Source organism: Candoia aspera, chromosome 17 (assembly GCF_035149785.1).
Source record: "Candoia aspera isolate rCanAsp1 chromosome 17, rCanAsp1.hap2, whole genome shotgun sequence".
Classification (NCBI taxonomy): Eukaryota; Metazoa; Chordata; class Lepidosauria; order Squamata; family Boidae; genus Candoia; species Candoia aspera.
Window position 1 is genome coordinate 5238620 of NC_086169.1, and position 17094 is coordinate 5255713.

Here is a 17094-nt window from a genome sequence, read left to right on the forward strand (position 1 = left end):
CATTGTGGCACCTTAATGTCCAGCAGGGGACAGAGTGCACAGATACTTGTTCAGGTTTGTTGGATGTCCAGCCTAGCGTGTTTTACAAATGCATCCAACTGTGGTTTATCCAGCAGTTTCTTTAGCGCAACCTAGGCCAGTGTTTCTCAACCTTGGCCACTTTAAGCAGTGTGGACTTCAACTCCCAGAATTCCCCAGCCAGCCGTGCTCAAGCCTCTGATTATGTACCTTCTCATGCCTGGAATGGGGTCACCATTTTGTCTTAGCTTCTTTTAATCCTGTGCTTTCAGCCTTGGCCACTTTAAAGATGGGTGGACTTCGGCTCCCAGAATTCCACAATGCTGCCTAGGAATTCTGGGAGTTGGAGTCCACCCATCTTAAAGTGCCAAGGTTGAGAAACACTGGCCTAGCCCCTTTCGTGCCGGTCCTCGCAACCATGCTGAATTCACCATCTGCATCCAGGATACCCCGCTGGGTTTCCATCGCTGGCTAGGTCTAGGCTCAAAAAGGACGGGCTAACATTATGGTGGGAACCCAGGCCTTGTCTGAGCCTTGCAGGGGAACCAGGACATTCTCTTTATCCTGACGGTGCCGTCTGCATTTGGACATAACATGGAATGTGAATGGAGCAATGGAGCTGCCTCACGCAGCTCTAGGCTGAAGGCTACGGTGTGAGTTCTTTCTTCAACCTGCTTCCACCGAGGTTTGAAAAGGACATGGCTCACCAAGAGCTGTTCTCAGAAGGGGGAGGCATTTCCCACATGTGAACCAATGCGGAAGCCGAACTTGAAGCAGGGCACTAAGCCAGCCTGGCTGAGCCAGAAGCAAGTCTCCTGCCGCTTTTCGCAAATGGGAGACTGGAGGGGGTGTATTATTCTAACCTATTTGCTTCCTTCCTGCCTTTCCCACTGCAAGCAGCATGCTGCGCCTTGACTGCCATACTGGCATTCGCTTGACACCTTGTCTAAAGCAGGGGTGTGCTGCTTTTCCAGGACGGGGGCCCCATGGCGAAAGAGGTGCACTGGGTGGGTTCAGGACACGGCACGAAATGCAAACGGAAACAGAGCCGATGACATGACTTTGCAGCCGTGTGTTTCAGCAGCTTTAAAAAGGTTCTGCGTTCCTGCACCGACAGTAACCCACGTGCACTCTCCTGAGCGTACGAATGCCATCCTTCTGCAGGCAAACCGGCTGCCCCGGGGCCTTGTCCCGAGACTTGTCATTCACTTGCACCGTGGCAGGGAAAAAAAAACACCTACATGTCTTGGCTGGTATCCTCGCAATCTTGGCAGCTTGCTTTTTCCCAGGATAGTTGCCTGGTTGTTGGACTCCACTCAACCCCCAGGGTGGCACTTCGAGAAAACCAAGGGTGGGGGGGAGGCAGGAGACCAGCCAGAAGTCAGCAGTTATGGCGCTTGTGCAGCTAGCAGGCAGGCACACCGGCCTTTGCTTCTGCCTTTATAGCAGCTGCTCTTGCGAGGGTCTCGGCGCCCTCCTTGAGTTGTACTGCAACCCCAGTCTCGCCTCAGAGGGACATCCTCTCCTGCCAGTTCTTTCTTGAAGCCAAGAACTCCCTCTCCTACAGCAGCTACACTTGCAGGGCCTGTTGCTATGGTGTGTGTGTGTGTGTGTGTGTGTGTGAGAGAGAGAGAGAGCGTGTGTGGGGGGGGTGCACGCACAGAAGGAGAGGAGCAAGTGAGCAGGTGTCTGTTTAGACAATGCGATTGCTTTCTGCAGCTCCCGTGGGGAGGGCAAGGGGGGGGAGAAAAGCAGAAAAGGAAGGGGGGGGGGAAGAATCAAGGTTGGAGGGAAACGTGCCCTGCTTGAAGAAAAGCTGGTTGGTTCCTGCCCTGGAAGCTGCTCTGGACTGAGATAGCCCTGCACGTTTTGGAGAGGGTGGGAAGAGAATCTGGGGGAATGACGCGGTGGCCTGCGGTGGGGACCTTCTTTTCCTGTGTTCTTTGGGATGGGCTGAGCTAGGCAGAGCAGGCCATTCTCCTGATCCCAAGGAGGAGTGGGAATTATAAAAAAAAAAAAAATTCCTGGATTCGGGATTTTTTTTTAATCTGTTCAATCTTGTCCAATTCTCGGATACTGCCTGGACAAGCCCCTGCAGTTTTCCTGGCAAGGTTTTCGGAAGTGGTTTGCCATTACCTCCTTCTGGGGGCTGAGGGGGAGTGGCTGGCCCAAGGTCACCCAGCTGGCTTGGTGCCCAAGGCGGGACTAGAACTCAGTCTCCCAGTTTCTAGCCTGATGCCTTAACCACCACACCAGACTGGCTCTCCTCTTGGCAGCCCCTTCTTTTGCTGCCATTACATCAGTGTTTCTCAACCTTGGCCCCTTTAAGACGGGTGGGCTTCAACTCCCAGAATTCCTCAGCCAGCATGGCTGGCTGGGAAATTCTGGGAGTTGAAGCCCACCCGTCTTAAAGGGGCCAAGGTTGAGAAGCACTGATCTAAATCCAGGACAGGTTGTTTTGTTTTACTTTCATGCCAAGAACCAGCTTTTGAGCGGCCTGCGAGGAAGGCAGGGGGCCCTCCCTAAAATGTAACCAAGGCCAGGGCAAAAATAAAATTTGATTGTCTTGCCTTTCAATGTCGTTCACCTTGAATTCACTCAGGGCAGCTCTGAGGCTCCTTCCCCATCGATCTCATTGTTTGCTCACATTCAGTGTTGGATCGTGGTGGCTGTTTTGGGAAAGAGTCCGGCGATCTCTGACCGCAAGCCTCGTCCAGCCTCGCCTCTGCAGCGTGTGCCCTCCAACCCCTTTCTGACCAAGCCCGAGGTCCGCCTGCTCTACTTCCGGGCAGCTGCTCCCTTGGACCGACTGACGCTCTTTGAGAAGGGTGGGAGAAGTAGAGATGCTCCTTCTGCCATGTCGCAAGAGGGATCAGTTTCACCATGCATATGGCGGGTTCCTGGCAGGAGAACGGCCTGACGTGTCTGGCATTCCAGATTCACTGTTTCTGAGGGAGCCCCGCTCCCTCTTGCCAGCCAATGCCCCTTCCACGATCGCCTGTGGAAGAGCCACGATACTGAGAAAGCTAAAAGACCACCAGGTGGACTTGGGGAGGGAGGGAGGGAGGGAGACATCTGCCCGTCCTCCTCTGATCCGTGCCTGGAAATGCCAGGAAGCTTAAGATTTGTTCCCTGGAGAAGGCCGAAACGGTAGGTCCCCTCCACCATCATCCCTCCCTCGTTCTGCTGCGGGCTTCCCTCCTTTGTGCAGAGAACAGAAACGCTCACCACATTTCCTGCCTGATGAACTACCCCATCCTACAGTGGGTCAATCGGGCAGGATTTGTCCTCTTCCCACAGGGCACAGGGTTGCCCCTTCCTTTCCTTCAGTGGGAGAATGAGAGCAGAGCCCCAGGGCCGACCTGCAGACGGGGAGGCCCCCCGCAGGGTCCAAATCCAAGCGCCCCAGATCACAAAACCCAGCCCCTGCATGCGGTTCCAACTAATTGACCAGGAAACAAACAAAACTCTCATCGGAGACAGGGTGATTGGCCAGAGCTCCCAAGCTTAGCCACTTCACCACTGTCACAACCCTGGATCCTTTGACATCAAAGTGTTTGTACAAAACATTAGGGAAGGGACCGATTTCCCCCCCCCCTCTCTTTAAATGTCTCTCTCTGCTTCTACTCTGTAGCTATTGTTTCCTCTCTTCTCTCTTGTTGAGTGGGGGGGTTCTCCCTTAACTTGAGGGGAGGGGAGGGGCTGGGGGGCAGAACTGTATTGCCTCGGTGCTTCTGATTGCCAGAAGGAAAACAGGAAATTGGTAGGGTCATATTTTGGGAAAGGGTATCAGAGATAATCTAAACAACCCCCCACAAAAAAGGGAGGGTGGAGGAGGGAAAACAGAAACAAACGAAGGGGACAGTGATGGGAATTACAGTAACTTTACTGAAGGCTGGAGTGGGGTTTTAAAATAAGCAGCAGAAGAATTATTTAATACTAGAAGCCAGTTTGGTTTAGTAGTTAAGGCATCAGGCTAGAAACTGGGAGGGCGTGAGTTCTAGTTCTGCCTTAGGCATGAAGCCAGCTGGGTGACCTTGGGCCAGCCACTCCCTCTCAGCCCTAGGAAGGAGGCAATGGCAAACCACTTCCAAAAAACCTTGCCAAGAAAACTCTGAGAATCAGACATGATTGAACAAATTAAACAAAAAAATAGTAGTAGTAGTTTAGGAAGATTTGGGTAGAGGGGAAAAGACACTGACCCACATTTTTGTCAAGCCAAGGAATGGAGCAGATGGTGTTTGACTGATACACCAGGGACTATATCCAAATAGTAGGTGTGGAGTGGTTGGAGGACTGGGGAGACCCAGGTTCATCCCCCCACCCCCCCGGCATTGAAGCTTCCTAGGTGACTTTGGGCCAGACACTCTCTCTCAGCCCAACCTACCTCACAGGGTTGTTGTGGGAAAAAATAGGAGAAGGGAGGACTATATCTACTACCTTGAGTTCCCAAAGATCTAACAAATGTAACATTGCTGGCCATTTGGGAGGGTCTGGGGGCCACACAGAAGTCTTAGTGAGGGCCCTATGCAGCAACAGCGTGTCTGGTTCAGCACCTCCATGCTAGGCCAAGGTTTAATCATAGTTTGTTGAATGAAAGGCAAACATAATCCAAAGCTACCGACCCCAGTTTAGAGAGGGGCTGAGCCAAGATGAAGCAAACCAGGTTATAGCTTTAGTGTTCCAAGGGAATCCAGCCAGAAAATTCCAGGAATTGATATCTGGAAGAGACACAGAGGAGAGCTGGGGTGCAACATTTCACCAAAGTCAAAGGGTAGCCTTCTCCAGCCTGGTGCCCTCCAAAGACACAATCTTGGGGGTTAATGTATCTGTTTCAGCTTTCTTGATTCAGAGGCTGGCCATGTCAACCCACTATTGCATAGGCTAGTGTTTCTCAACTTGACAACCAACAAGGCTGGCTGGGGAATTCTGGGAGTTGAAGTCCACACATCTTAAAGTTGCCAAAGTTGAGAAGCACTGCCATAAACCATTATATGAGTCACTGTCCTAGATATTCTCGCCAAAGATTACCTGTTTACTTCATGGGGAATCAAAGGAAAGAGACTGCTGTCTAAGAACATCTCAATTCAATACAAAGAAGGATACATAAGCAGTTTTTTGAGACGGGTATAGGTCGAGACTAGCTAAGGACACACAAGACAATGCAGCTAGGGAACTGCTCCATTTTCTAGGTTCACACAACCATCAATTCACAAGTAAACCTAACTGGGATGGGTTTGCATAACATGCTAAGATATGCTCAAAACACAGATCCAAGTTAAAACCATCCAAACCTAGGATGATGTGGGAATACATCTGCTCCCTCTGTACCTAACTTGGTTAAAAATATTGTGCGAACCCTGCAAATGTTTGAACGGATCCTAAACCTCTTCCTCATCCCCGATAGGCACACTCAAGGGCCTCCTCAGTGAAATTCTCTCCCATGAAATCCGTGTAACATTACGGATAGAACCCAGCAGTCTGGAGGGCCCTTTTTTGCCTTTTTCATCCTGCAGACAAAATCCTCTCCATCCCTCACTTTCTGCAAACTTCGCCCGAGGGTAGCTTTTAATCTTTCTCAGCCTCTGAGGGACCGGACAGCACGGAAGGGAGAAACTGGTCCAGCCGTGCATTGCCCGAAGCAGATGTTTTTGATACCAAGGGCGTGCGGGGGTGGGTGGGGAGGGGGTGGCGGTCCCGGCATGTCCCACCAGCCGAAGTCCACGGAACCGGGCAGGGCGCCGCGCAAGGGCATCGACCGGCGTTGCTCAGGAAACCTTCCACGTGCCTCCCCCACACCCAGATCTCGCCCCTCCTGCCGGATTGGAGGGGTATTTCTGAAAATGGGTTCGGGGGCGATCGCCGCGCAGGCGGGGGTGCGTGGAAGGGGCATCCGATCTGCGTGTGCGGGGAGGGAGGCTTGATTCTTTCCGCGGGGGGGGGGAGGGAGGGGAGGGGAGGATCCCTCCCCACTCGTCCACAGCCAGAGGAGACAGCGCAAGGGGTCCCGCAGTGGGGAAGGGAAGCGGCCGGCGGGCTTTTGTCCATTTGTCGTCGTCCCCCCCGCCCCCCCCCGCACACGCAGAGGACCGGAGCGCGAGTCCCACGTGCCTCTGGCCGGGAACGGGATCCGAGGCTCTTTCGGCCCCTCCGGTCGCGGCTGCAAAGTGGCTGCCCAGGAACGGAGTGCGTCTTCCTCTTCCCGCGTTTGGGAAGTGGCCCCGGGCCCGATGCTGAAGCGGGGGGTGGGTGGGCTGCGAGGACCCGGCTGCCCCGGCCGGACCTTTCCCTCTGGCGCGCAGGCACGCACGCGCGCGCGCTCCTCCCGGGCCGCACACATCTGGCGCCTCTCTCTCTCTCTCTTTCGCGCGCGCGCGCGCTCTCCCCCCCCCCCGCCGTCCCCGGCGCGTGCCTCTTGCCTCCGCGTGCCTCTGGCCAGATGTGCAGGCAGGAGCCGGCGGAAGGGTCTGAGGGGAGGAGGTGCGAAGGCAGGGGGCTGGAACTACTTTCTCCTCGCCAGCAGCCAGAGCAAAAGCGGGGGGGGGCGGGGGGAGGGAAGGGGGAAAAAAGCGAGGCAGCGACTCATTGTGTGAGAGGGAGGGAAAAAGCGGCGGCGGCGGCGGCCGGGCGAGGAGGCAGCGCTTGCGAGTCGCCCTCTCCCAGCAACTTTTTTCGCTCCGAGTGCCCCGCCCGCCTCGAAGCCGGGGCGGGGGGGGGGGCGGCTCTGCTTTCCCCAACGGCAACTCGGGGTGGACCCCCCTTCCCGGTTCTTGCCCAAGTTACTGCATCTCTGAAGCGGGGGGAGGGGAGAAAAAGAGAGGCCGATCCAGGGCTTTGGAGGGGCGCTTAAGCAGACTTCTAGGAGGCCAAGGACTGCCCTGGGGTCCCGGGGCCACTTCCCGAGGGGGGGAGAGGAAGAAGCATCTCCGTTCCTGGACAGCCCGGTTTTTAAGGATTTCCTTTAAGGTTTCTTCTCTCTCCCCCCCACCCCCCAAAAAACCTTTTTCCAGTATTTTCAGGGGGAGCATCCGGGGTCTTACTTGGGGACCCCCCCAACCAGTGGGATCCCATTCCTCCCCGGATCTCTCCCTGGGGGCTAAGCGCCCCTCCGCCCCCCAGGCTTTCCCCCCTCGCGCTCCGCCTGCGCTCGTGCCGGGGAACTTTACCGTAACTTTGCAAGGCGACGGCGGGGGGGGTGTGGGGGGGGGAGGAGCGCGCGCGGCGAGGAGCCGCCGAGCGCGCCGCAAGCCGGGCCGGGGCTTCTGGGTCCGGGCGCCCTCCTGGCCCGCCCAACTTTCCCTTCCCCCGCAAGGGATGGCTCCCCGGCTCCGGCGGCTTTGAATTGGGAAGCCGGGGCAGGAGCCGGGGGGAGCCGGCTCGCTCTCCCCGCAGAGCCTCCTTCCAGCCGGAGCGAGATGCCTTCCGTCATGGAGAAATCGGGGATCCTGTCCAGGAGCCGGGCCAAGTCGGCCCCCAACGGCACCCACCCCAACTCCGAGGACGAGAGCAGCGAGGACGAGCATTCGCACGGTGAGGCCAGGGCGGGCCGAGACGCGCGGCGCACGGGGCGTTTGGGGGTGCCGGGGGCAGGGAGGGAAGGCGGGCAGGACCAGGAACAGGATCGGGGCCCCCTTCCAGCGTCCCGGGGCTGGGGTTGCTGCGGAGACAACGCACGGCCCCCGAGGGTGCCCTTTAGGGCGATTTCCCACCCCGCCGCCGCCGCCGCCGCCGCGCCCGTTTGCAGCCCCCTCCCGGGCCAGGGGCGGGCCGGGCGGGAGAAAGCGAGGATGCTTCGGGTCCCTCGCGACCTCCCCTTCCCCGCCAGCCTGAGGTCGGGAAGTTCGCTTCGGGAGTGCCCAATTTGTGCCTTCCCGTCTCCACTCTTGCCCCCTTTAGGCATGGCGGGGTCTTCCTGCACCACCGCACCCCCCTCCCCTCGGCTTTGTTTGGCATCTCTAGGGGATGGAGTTGGGGAAGGAGCCTCAGTGGGGCCTGTTCCTCACCGCAGCCAAGCATCCGGGGGTGGGGGGTGCTTGCAAGGCTACTGCTGGGGTAGGGGGGCAGGAAGCCCACTGGCCAGGGAGAGACATCCCAAGCATCCCTGCCATAGCTTTGGTCTGGAGGTTTAAACCAGACTAGCATCACTGCCCTGGCTGGCCAGCCACAGACAATGTTCCTCAGCCCTTTTGGACTGCTGGACAGGCCATGCTAACACCTCCCCACAATATTACTTCCGTGATGGAGGGGCAGGGAAGCATAGCTCAAGCTGTTTCAATGCCATCTGTCTCTGCCAAGTCACACACACACCCCTTAAATATCCCACCAGCCACCCCCTGCCCAAAGTTACACTGATTTTTCCCATCAAATGCAGGAGGAATTTGGGGGGGGGGCAGGTTGCATGATGCCCCCTAGACGTCACAAGCGAGCTATACCTGTTTGAAAGTTGAAATGGCCCTGTTCCAACCCCCCACCCCATGAAAAAAGAGGCTGACGGTGGGTGTTACTGCATTCTGAATAGCATAAAACCTTTGTAAGCAGACAACCCGGCCCGCCACCCGGCATGTGTTTCTGAGACCTTGTGCCAGAAAGGGAAAGCACAGGAGCTCCTTGGCATGTCATTGGCTAAATGTTTCCAGATCTTGCCTGCTGCTTAGCAGCTGTTTAATAATATCAAAAGAGGGAGGAAGGAAGGAAGGAAGGAAGGAAGGAAGGAAGGAAGGAAGGAAGGAAGGAAGGAAGGAAGGGGAGGGAGGGAAAAAAAAACAAAGAAAAGGCAAAGGAACAGGAGTTGGTGGGTGGGGTGGGGGCAGGGATGGAAAGGGTGACTCTAAACTTTAACTGCAGATGGTGCCTTTGGCAGGTTTCTGAGCTATTCTGCTCCTTGTTGTTTTCTTGGGGGAGGGCATCCCAAGGGGCCTCGATCCTCAAGTACCCAAAGGTCTGTGCTTCAGAGGCTATGTGTCTGGAATGCCAACACAGAGCAAGCAATGACCAGGAAGGAGGTGGCTCAGCTGGAGATAGCGCTGCCTCGGCACCGAGCCGGGCGTAGGGCTCCAGGGCTTTGGTGGCTCCTTTCCAACTCTTGGGCCTCACTTCAGAGAGGATCAGAGCTGTGGCCAGACATTAGCCAGGGCTCCCTTGGGCAAAAAAGTGCCACCCAGCCCTGCCATCACCCCGATACATCAGCCACCTGGCTAAGGAAGCAAAAAATAAAACGGAAGGCGATGAAATGTCCTCTTCATTCCCTCTTCTTCGCAGGGGAGGGGAATGGCTTCCTGACCCTGCGGTGGGCCCTTTGGATGAAAGTGGCCTTGGGTGATGTGGTGGTTTAGCATGCTGGGGGAGGGGGCAGCCATTGTTTGAACACACTGGGGAACCAAGCCACCCCTTTAAGCCAGAATGTTTTCTTTGGGCACATGGAAATGGTTGTGAATTGCGAACCCAAGCTCGGGGTGTAACCCATCTGCTGGATGCCTGCATCCCTTGGACATCTCCTGGGCACCCAAGGCCAGGCGTGCATCTTCACCAGCAAACTCTGTCTTTCTGGGTTTCTGTTGCTCCAACGCATGCAGCTCAGCTCCCTTTGGAAGCCAGCTGTCGCCTTCCTCCTCCTCCTCCTCCTCCCCCCCCCCGCCACCTTGGCCTCTGTTAACTTGAGAAGCAGGTCCAAGCCCTTGGTCTTTCTTGTTCCTTTGCAGATAGCATGATCCGTGTGGGAGCAGATTACCAGGCAGTGATCCCAGAGTGCAAACCAGGTAAAAGAAACTGGGGCAGGGAGAGGGGGAATCTGCCAGACTGCGGGTGAGGGGCCGAGGACCCCGGGGAAGGCTGCATTTCTAGGCTTAGCTGTTGTTTTCTCCCTCAGGAAGAAGCCTGGGGGGTGGGGATAGTGGGGTATGGCCTCTCCAGCCTCCCCCTTGGCCCTGGCAGCTTCCCCACTCTCTTCCCTCTTCTCCCTGGCAGCTCTGCTCCCAATACGATCAAAGGCGCCCGTTTCCCACCATCCTTGCAGTCCCACCCACCCAGAGATGCTAACTGATTTAAGCCTCCTTTGCTCTTAGTTAGGGGGCTGTTGTGGAGGTCAAGACCCTTGTTGCATGCTGGTGAAGTGGGGGGGAGTGCCTGTTGTCTAAGAAAAAAGAAGACTGGAGGTCCAGGCAGCAGAGGTGGGGGCTGGTCAGTGACGGTGCAAGGCGCACAGGCGGGGTGGGTGGAAGGGTGAGGGGTGGGGTGGGGGGTGTTCCTTCCGCGCCTCTGCTGCCTTGCTTCAGTCCCGCTGCCCTCCTCTCTCCCCCTCCTTTGGGGGAGGGGGTCTTGGCCTGTTTTAACGCCGCGGAGCCATGTGCACTGATGGCCCTTCTCTTTGTTTATCCAGAAAGCCCTGCTCGGTTCAGCAATAAGGAATTGAAAGGGATGCTTGTTTGGTCCCCAAACCACTGTGTTTCGGACGCCAAATGTGAGTCGCTCCCCACCCCACCCCGCTTGCCCCTTGTGTGTGGAAAGAGCAGGAAGGCAGCCTCAGATCAATGGCTTTTTGCTTCCTGGGCACCCCTGGAGCGCCTTCTTCCTTCAAGCCATCTTGATCTTCAAATGCGCTGACAGCTTTTTCTCCCTCCACCCTCTTTCTCCCCACTTGGAGCCCAAACCACCTCCAGAAGGGACCTTGCCCTAGGTTTGCTAAAGGAAACCTGGGGGGGGGGGGGCACACATTCCATCCTCAGTGGTAACAGAGCCCTTGACTGGCAGCTCTCCCTCCCCCTCTCCTCTCCCCTCCCCTCCCCAGGATTTCTAGAAGCAATTACTGTATGGCTCATGTGCTCCCAGGTTTTTAATCTGGCTGGTACAGCGGCAGCAGGAAGGACAGTCCTGCCTCTGGGCAGTCTTTGCTGAAGCGGGGAGGGTCAAAGTTGGGGTTCACGACTCCCAGCGGGTGCAGGGGCTTTTGATGAGTGCCCCCTAAAGCATGGCCTTGGGCAGTCAGCAGGGCGGGGGAGGAGATGGGCTGCAGCTGAACTGTTTTGCGTTATTTTTGTGAGGCTTTCAGGTGGAAATGGGAGGGGGATCAAATAGGTGCCTTTCTTACCCTGAGCGCCCCCCACCCCCAAATACCGGGTATCTGTATTGTTCACACTCCCATTTGATCGTCTTTTTCCCCAAGAGAGGTTTCACAAGGAGCTGGCTATGGAATCAGCTTCAAAACCAAAGCTGGGGTTTGCACAGAATGTTAGGCCAAGCAAAAAATGAGATGGAGCAGAGACTTGGGAAGGAAGCCCTGGTCTTCCTGTGGCATCCTGTTAAGCCGTGGCAGGATATATTTGTCTGAGCACAGCAGACTGTAGAAAGACAGCAATTGCTTTCGAGTGTTGGGTGAACACCCAGCCTTAGCCTGGCACAACCAGCTATGGGCTGCATTGGCAAGACCGTGCCTGTTTAGGCCCTCCTGAAGAAGGTACCTTTTCTGCAAAAGATGTACCTCGATTTTCCATCTTGCTGGTTTTGTAGGCATCACAGAATTGGAGGCGGTGCACCCTCGGCTGGCCCACTAAGTAGCCGGCAGCCACCTACCAAGGGAAAAATATTGGCAGCAGTATTATTTATTCTGGTATTCCTCCACCCCCTTTCCAGGGCCTGACATTTCTTTCTTTCTCCCTCTAGTGGACAAATACATTGCCATGGCCAAGGAAAAGCATGGTTACAACATTGAACAGGTAAACAAAGGAATAGAATTAAAAGCCCACCCAGACCTTCCCTGATCAGGGCCATCTCAATCGCATCACTCAGGTTCATCTTTCCAACTGGCACTAGAAACTTACTTTTAAAGGGATCCCCATCTCTTCAGGCTTTGAAGAACCAGGTGTCTATGTCCACAGCTGGCTACTTGCTACAACCTTGGCCTATTTCTCTTCTCCCCCAACAGGCTTTGGGGATGCTTCTGTGGCACAAGCACGACGTAGAGAAGTCGCTGGCCGACTTAGCCAATTTCACACCTTTCCCTGACGAGTGGACAGTGGAGGACAAAGTCCTGTTTGAACAAGCTTTCAGCTTCCATGGAAAAAGTTTTGCTCGAATCCAGCAGATGGTAAATCTATCTATCTCTCAAATTTGTCACCGCCCATCTCCTCCGACCGGAGGGACTCTGGGCGTTTTACAATATAAAACAATAACTATATAATATAAATTATAAGCATTATATAGTTATAATTCTATTATATATTATAAATAGTATATGTTATTATTTTATATAACATTATAAACATTATATATTATAAATATATCATAAAATAAAATATATAATCAAATGCCCCATTCTGCCTGGCCCGGCAGTGGTAGGGTGGCTGGGGTCCAAACCATGCTATGAAGACAGTGGCAAAAATGAATGAATGAATGAGATACTTTAATTATAACTTACCAGTGAAAAGCAGGTCAGCAGCAGCAGGCTGTAGCCAGGCTGCTCTTGGTCAGCAATTGCAATTGCTGGCAGAAAACTAACCGGCTGGCCTGTTCTTTGCCAGCAAGCAAGGAACAAGATGTGCCTTTGCCGTATTTGAGCATGTGCAGTGATGTCACTATGTAAGTCCCATCCAACAGCGGTATCACAATGCTGGGACATAAAGGAGGGTCTTGTGGGGGCAGCCCTTGGGGTATACCTTCTTGGCCTCCATTTCTGAGCATGAGGGGTAAAGTTTTCCAGCTGTTTGCAAAAAAAAATCCATGCCTTTACAAACTGTAATTTAATCAAGCTGGCTTTGCAGATCGTATCAAGCTCCCCCTCAAGCTAACTAAGTTTGACCTCAGTGTAAAGTGTGAATACAGCTGCTGGGCCAGTTTTAAGTGTGTTGTGTGAACCTGTTGCCATGGGGCAACAAGGGCAAGAAATCCAGCTCCCAAGCTTTTGTATAACGATTGACCCCCTTGGCCACCTCATTATAAGGCTGTCTTGATATTCACTTTGTGCCACTGACACACCAATGTTCATCTCTCTCCGTCCACTCACGAAGCTTCCTGACAAGTTAATCCCCAGCCTGGTGAAATACTACTATTCCTGGAAGAAAACTCGGAGCCGGACAAGCGTGATGGACCGGCAAGCCCGCAAGTTGCTCAGCAAGAAGGAAAAGGATGACAGGTAAGCCAGCGAGGGGGTCTGCCACGTGGCACAGGATGCACATTTCAGGATGATGGGGCACCCCCAAGATGCCCCCTGAACCTGCTTGGGGCCAGATGCAGCTTCTCGGTGCTTTTTAAGTACGTGGTGGTGGGGGGCAGATGCCGAGTCGAACCACACGTGTTTTTACGGACCGTTGCTCTGATCAGGGCGTTTCTGGGAACTGGGAAGAAGCTAGGATAAATCCCAAGCACCAATATCTCTAGCTGGAGAAATCTGAAGACCTCCGTAGGATAGGCAGATCTGGAGTGGCTGGGGAAGACTATCACTCAAGGGGACGTATTTTCCCTACAGTAACGATGAGCTGGAAGAGGCCCGGCAGGCCAGTGAAGGCGAATTTGACGCCATGGATCCGAAGAAGGAGGTAAGGGACTGGCAACGCTAAATCATGTACGCCGGGTGCAGCATGCTATGTAGCTTCAGGATCTCGGACAGCAATATCCAGCCAGCCTGGAAATCATCTCAAAGCCTTGAAGATCTCAGGGCTAGTCCTACTTCTCTGCACACGAGAGATTTGTTTTCAGGTTCCTTCTCTTATTGCCAGCCTTTGCTTTTAAAAGTCGCCACATTCCTAGTCCTTTTGGGTAGGAAGAGACCTTTTATGCACGGGAAGTTGTCTGGATAGACTCATACATCCCTTACAGGTACCCTGTTGGGGAGACCACCCTTATACTGCTCAGCTTGCGTAATCCTTCTGCGCCACGGTAACGAGGTCACCAGTCTTTTATGCGCAGTTCAGAAGTGCGCGGAAGTGGATTCCCCACAGCAGGACAAAACGACCTCGAAGCAGGAAGGATTTGAAGGGGATTCCCAGGGCACCCCCAGTTCACCCCTACTCACTCTCTCACCCCCAGCCTAGTTATCAGAAGCCTCCCAGCAGCAAACCTGGGCCAATGAAGAAGGAGGTCCAGCTTCCACAATACCGGCACCATCCTCTCCGCGCTCGCCGGCGCCCTCCTAAGGGCATGTACCTGAGTCAGGAAGATATCACAGGCCTGTCTGCCAGCCCTGACATGGCCGTGCTCACGCTGCGCCATCTGGACTCTCAGCTGGTTTCACTCAAACGCCAGGTACCCCGATCAAATCCAGTGCAGAACTTTTTTGCATTTGAATGCAGTCCTTATGGGTAGTCCTCGCTTAACGACCATTCATTTAGTGATGGCTCAGACTTACGGCGGTGCTAGAAAAAAAACAACTGGTAACCAGTCCTCAAATTTATGACTGTCACAGCGTCCACACGGCCACGTGATCACGATTTGGGTGCTTGGCAACCAGTTCGTATTTATGACCATCGCAGTTCCTGTGGTCATGTGATTGCCATTTTCAACCTTCCTGGCTGGCTTCTGGCAAGCAAAATCAACGGGGAACCGCATGATTTCCTTAACAACCACATGGTTTGATTAATGCCCATGGTGATTTGCTTAATGACTGCCGCAAAAAAAAGTTGTAAAATCAGGCCGGATTCACTTAATGACCATTTTGCCTAGCAACTAAAATACCTGTCTCCATTGTGGTCGTTAAGTGAGGACTACCTGTATTTGAAATGTGTTTTAGGCAGCTGAGGATGGCTAAAGACATAGTGGCGCAACATCAGCATTGCTGGAGGAAGCTGTTCAAATGTTGACTCTTTCCTTCCATTGGTTTGGGGAAGGGGGCTTTAATCCTCTTAATTTAAAAGGTTGCTGGCACTTATTGCAAAGAAAACTGAGCCATTGTGGTTTGGCCCTCGAGAGCTTCATTTCAGGGCTATAGTTTGATTTCCAGGGTAGCATTTATTTATTTATTCATCATTCAAATTTTGCTGCCGCCCATCTCCCCCAAAAGTGGGATAAAAGGGACCAACTCCTCCTCTTTTTTCTTCCCTTCCACCCTTAAACTAGTGAGGTACTGCTGAGCCTTTTTACCTTCCCCCAAGCCTGGAAGGCCCCCCCCATTAAGGCTCCCCATTCCTTCCACATTAGGTACAAAGCATCAAACAGATCAACAGCAGTATGAAGCAGGCGCTAGGCGAAGGGATATACAAACTGCGCCCCCCCGAGGTAAGTGCTCACCGACATGCAAGGGCAGGGCCCCCCCACGGAAGGGGAGAATAGGACTGTGCAAATCCAGGGAAAGGACAGTGCTCAGGGCAGGAGGGAGGTCCACTGCTGTGCTCCCCGAAATAGGAGTGGGGGAAGAGGCGAAATATTAGCTGAGTTTATTTAGGCTCTAAAGAACGTTCCGCTCGTTCAGTACTGTTTCTTTAACTGAACGCGTGGCTACTCTTTGGAGACACCGGCAGGGACACCCTGAAGGTTTTCGAGGCCAGTCTGAGGATGCGCAGAGGCCTCCTCCCAATTTGAGGTTCCAAGCTGCTGTTGGGGGAGGGGGGAGGGCCAAAAAGGGGTGCACCCGAGATTCAAAACTCCTGTTTTCTTGCAGAGTAACATCAAGTTCAACTCCCGCTGGACAACAGACGAGCAGCTGCTGGCAGTGCAGGGTAAGTCTTCCAATACACACCAGGAGGACAGGAAGAGCAGGTGCCTCCAGGCCGCCATGTGGAAGGGGGGGGGTGTCTCCCATTCAGTAGGATAAATAAGCAGCTGTTTCCCCCTGGGGGCACCAGGCAGCATTTGTCCTGCGTTTTGTCAGAGGACAGCACCCTCTTCAACACAAGAGGCGAGAGCAGGGCTGCTAGAAATGGGAAGCGCTGGGGAACCCACGCTCTGCCGGCAGGTGAGCCTGCTGCGTGGCGCCCCGCTCAGACCTCGCTTTTCTCCCCCCTCTGCCCCCCCCGCCAGCCATCCGGAAATACGGCAAAGACTTCCAAGCCATTGCCGAGGTGATCAGCAACAAGACGGTGGCCCAAGTGAAGACCTTCTTCGTCAGCTACCGCCGCCGGTTCAACCTGGAGGAGGTGCTGCAGGAGTGGGAAGCGGAGCAGGAGGGCGCAGGTCCAGCCCCCCCGCAAGGCAGTCCGCCCCCCCAGGAGCACAAGAGCAGCAGCGAGGAAGAAGACGAGGTGAGCGGGAGGGCTGCCCTCCCCCCAGGGGCTGCAGGGCAGGTCGGGGTGGGTGGCGTTGACTGACATTGGTTCTTCTGCTCCTCGCAGGTTCAGATCACGGCTGTATCGCGCTCTGCACAGCAGCAGCACCCGCCCCCACTGCCACAGCACCCGCCTCACCCTCCTGCACTCCCTCCCCTCCCCGCTTCCCCCCGCCCCCCGCCCGCTGCGCTCTCCCAGCCTCCCCCCTTGCTGAGGCCCACCCTCCCCACGGCGCCCCTGCTGCACCGCCAGCCCCCGCCCCTGCAGCAAGGGCGCTTCCTTCAGCCCAGACTCTCTCTCAACCAGCTGCCGCCCCCGCTCATCCGGCCCGCAGGCTCCCGACAGGCACCACCGCGGGGAGGCCAGCAGCACCCGCCGTCGCTCCTGGGCGGGATGGGAGAGCCGCCTCCGCTGCCCTCCTCAGGCTCCCTCTGAAGGGGGGCCCCCTCTGCGCGAGCCTCGCCGCGGCCCCCGTGTGGCTGGGAACAGTATGACCTCCTCTCTGCCGACGGACAGCCCAGTGGTGTGGGTCTGAGGCAGCGGGGATGGGAGGAGATGGGGTGGGCAGGAGAGAAGGGGGCTTCTGCCTGTCTCTGCCATCCAGGTAGCGTTCAGAAAGCTGGCATCGAATCCCAGCCCTCGTGTACGATGGGGTGATGTTGGACGGGGGGGGGGGCTTTGTGGGTTGGGAAAAGGTAGATGATGTAGCTGGGGATAGGACTGGACCAACTGCGCTTCTTCAGGATCAGTGGTTCCACTCCCTGGGTGAAAGGAAGGGGGTGGCGCATTGGGGGGGAGGGAAAGGCAGGGAGGCGTCTCTGCCCAGTCTGGGGGGGAGAGGCCAACTGCTCCTGAATGAGGAATCCCCATTCCGACAAACAAGGACTTG

The 17094-nt window shown here is 55.2% G+C and overlaps 1 protein-coding gene across 1 annotated transcript; it reads left to right on the top strand.

Annotated features, from left to right (window-relative positions):
* The first annotated feature begins 6984 nt into the window (after positions 1 to 6984).
* RCOR2 (REST corepressor 2) lies at positions 6985 to 16932 on the top strand. The gene is made up of 12 exons (XM_063316654.1): positions 6985 to 7548; positions 9717 to 9773; positions 10394 to 10474; positions 11674 to 11726; positions 11936 to 12097; positions 13017 to 13141; positions 13475 to 13544; positions 14035 to 14250; positions 15142 to 15219; positions 15602 to 15659; positions 15961 to 16181; positions 16272 to 16932. The coding sequence occupies exons 1-12, from the start codon at positions 7434 to 7436 to the stop codon at positions 16638 to 16640; spliced, it is 1605 nt and encodes a 534-aa protein (XP_063172724.1). The 5' UTR covers positions 6985 to 7433; the 3' UTR covers positions 16641 to 16932.
* The last annotated feature ends 162 nt before the right edge of the window (positions 16933 to 17094 follow it).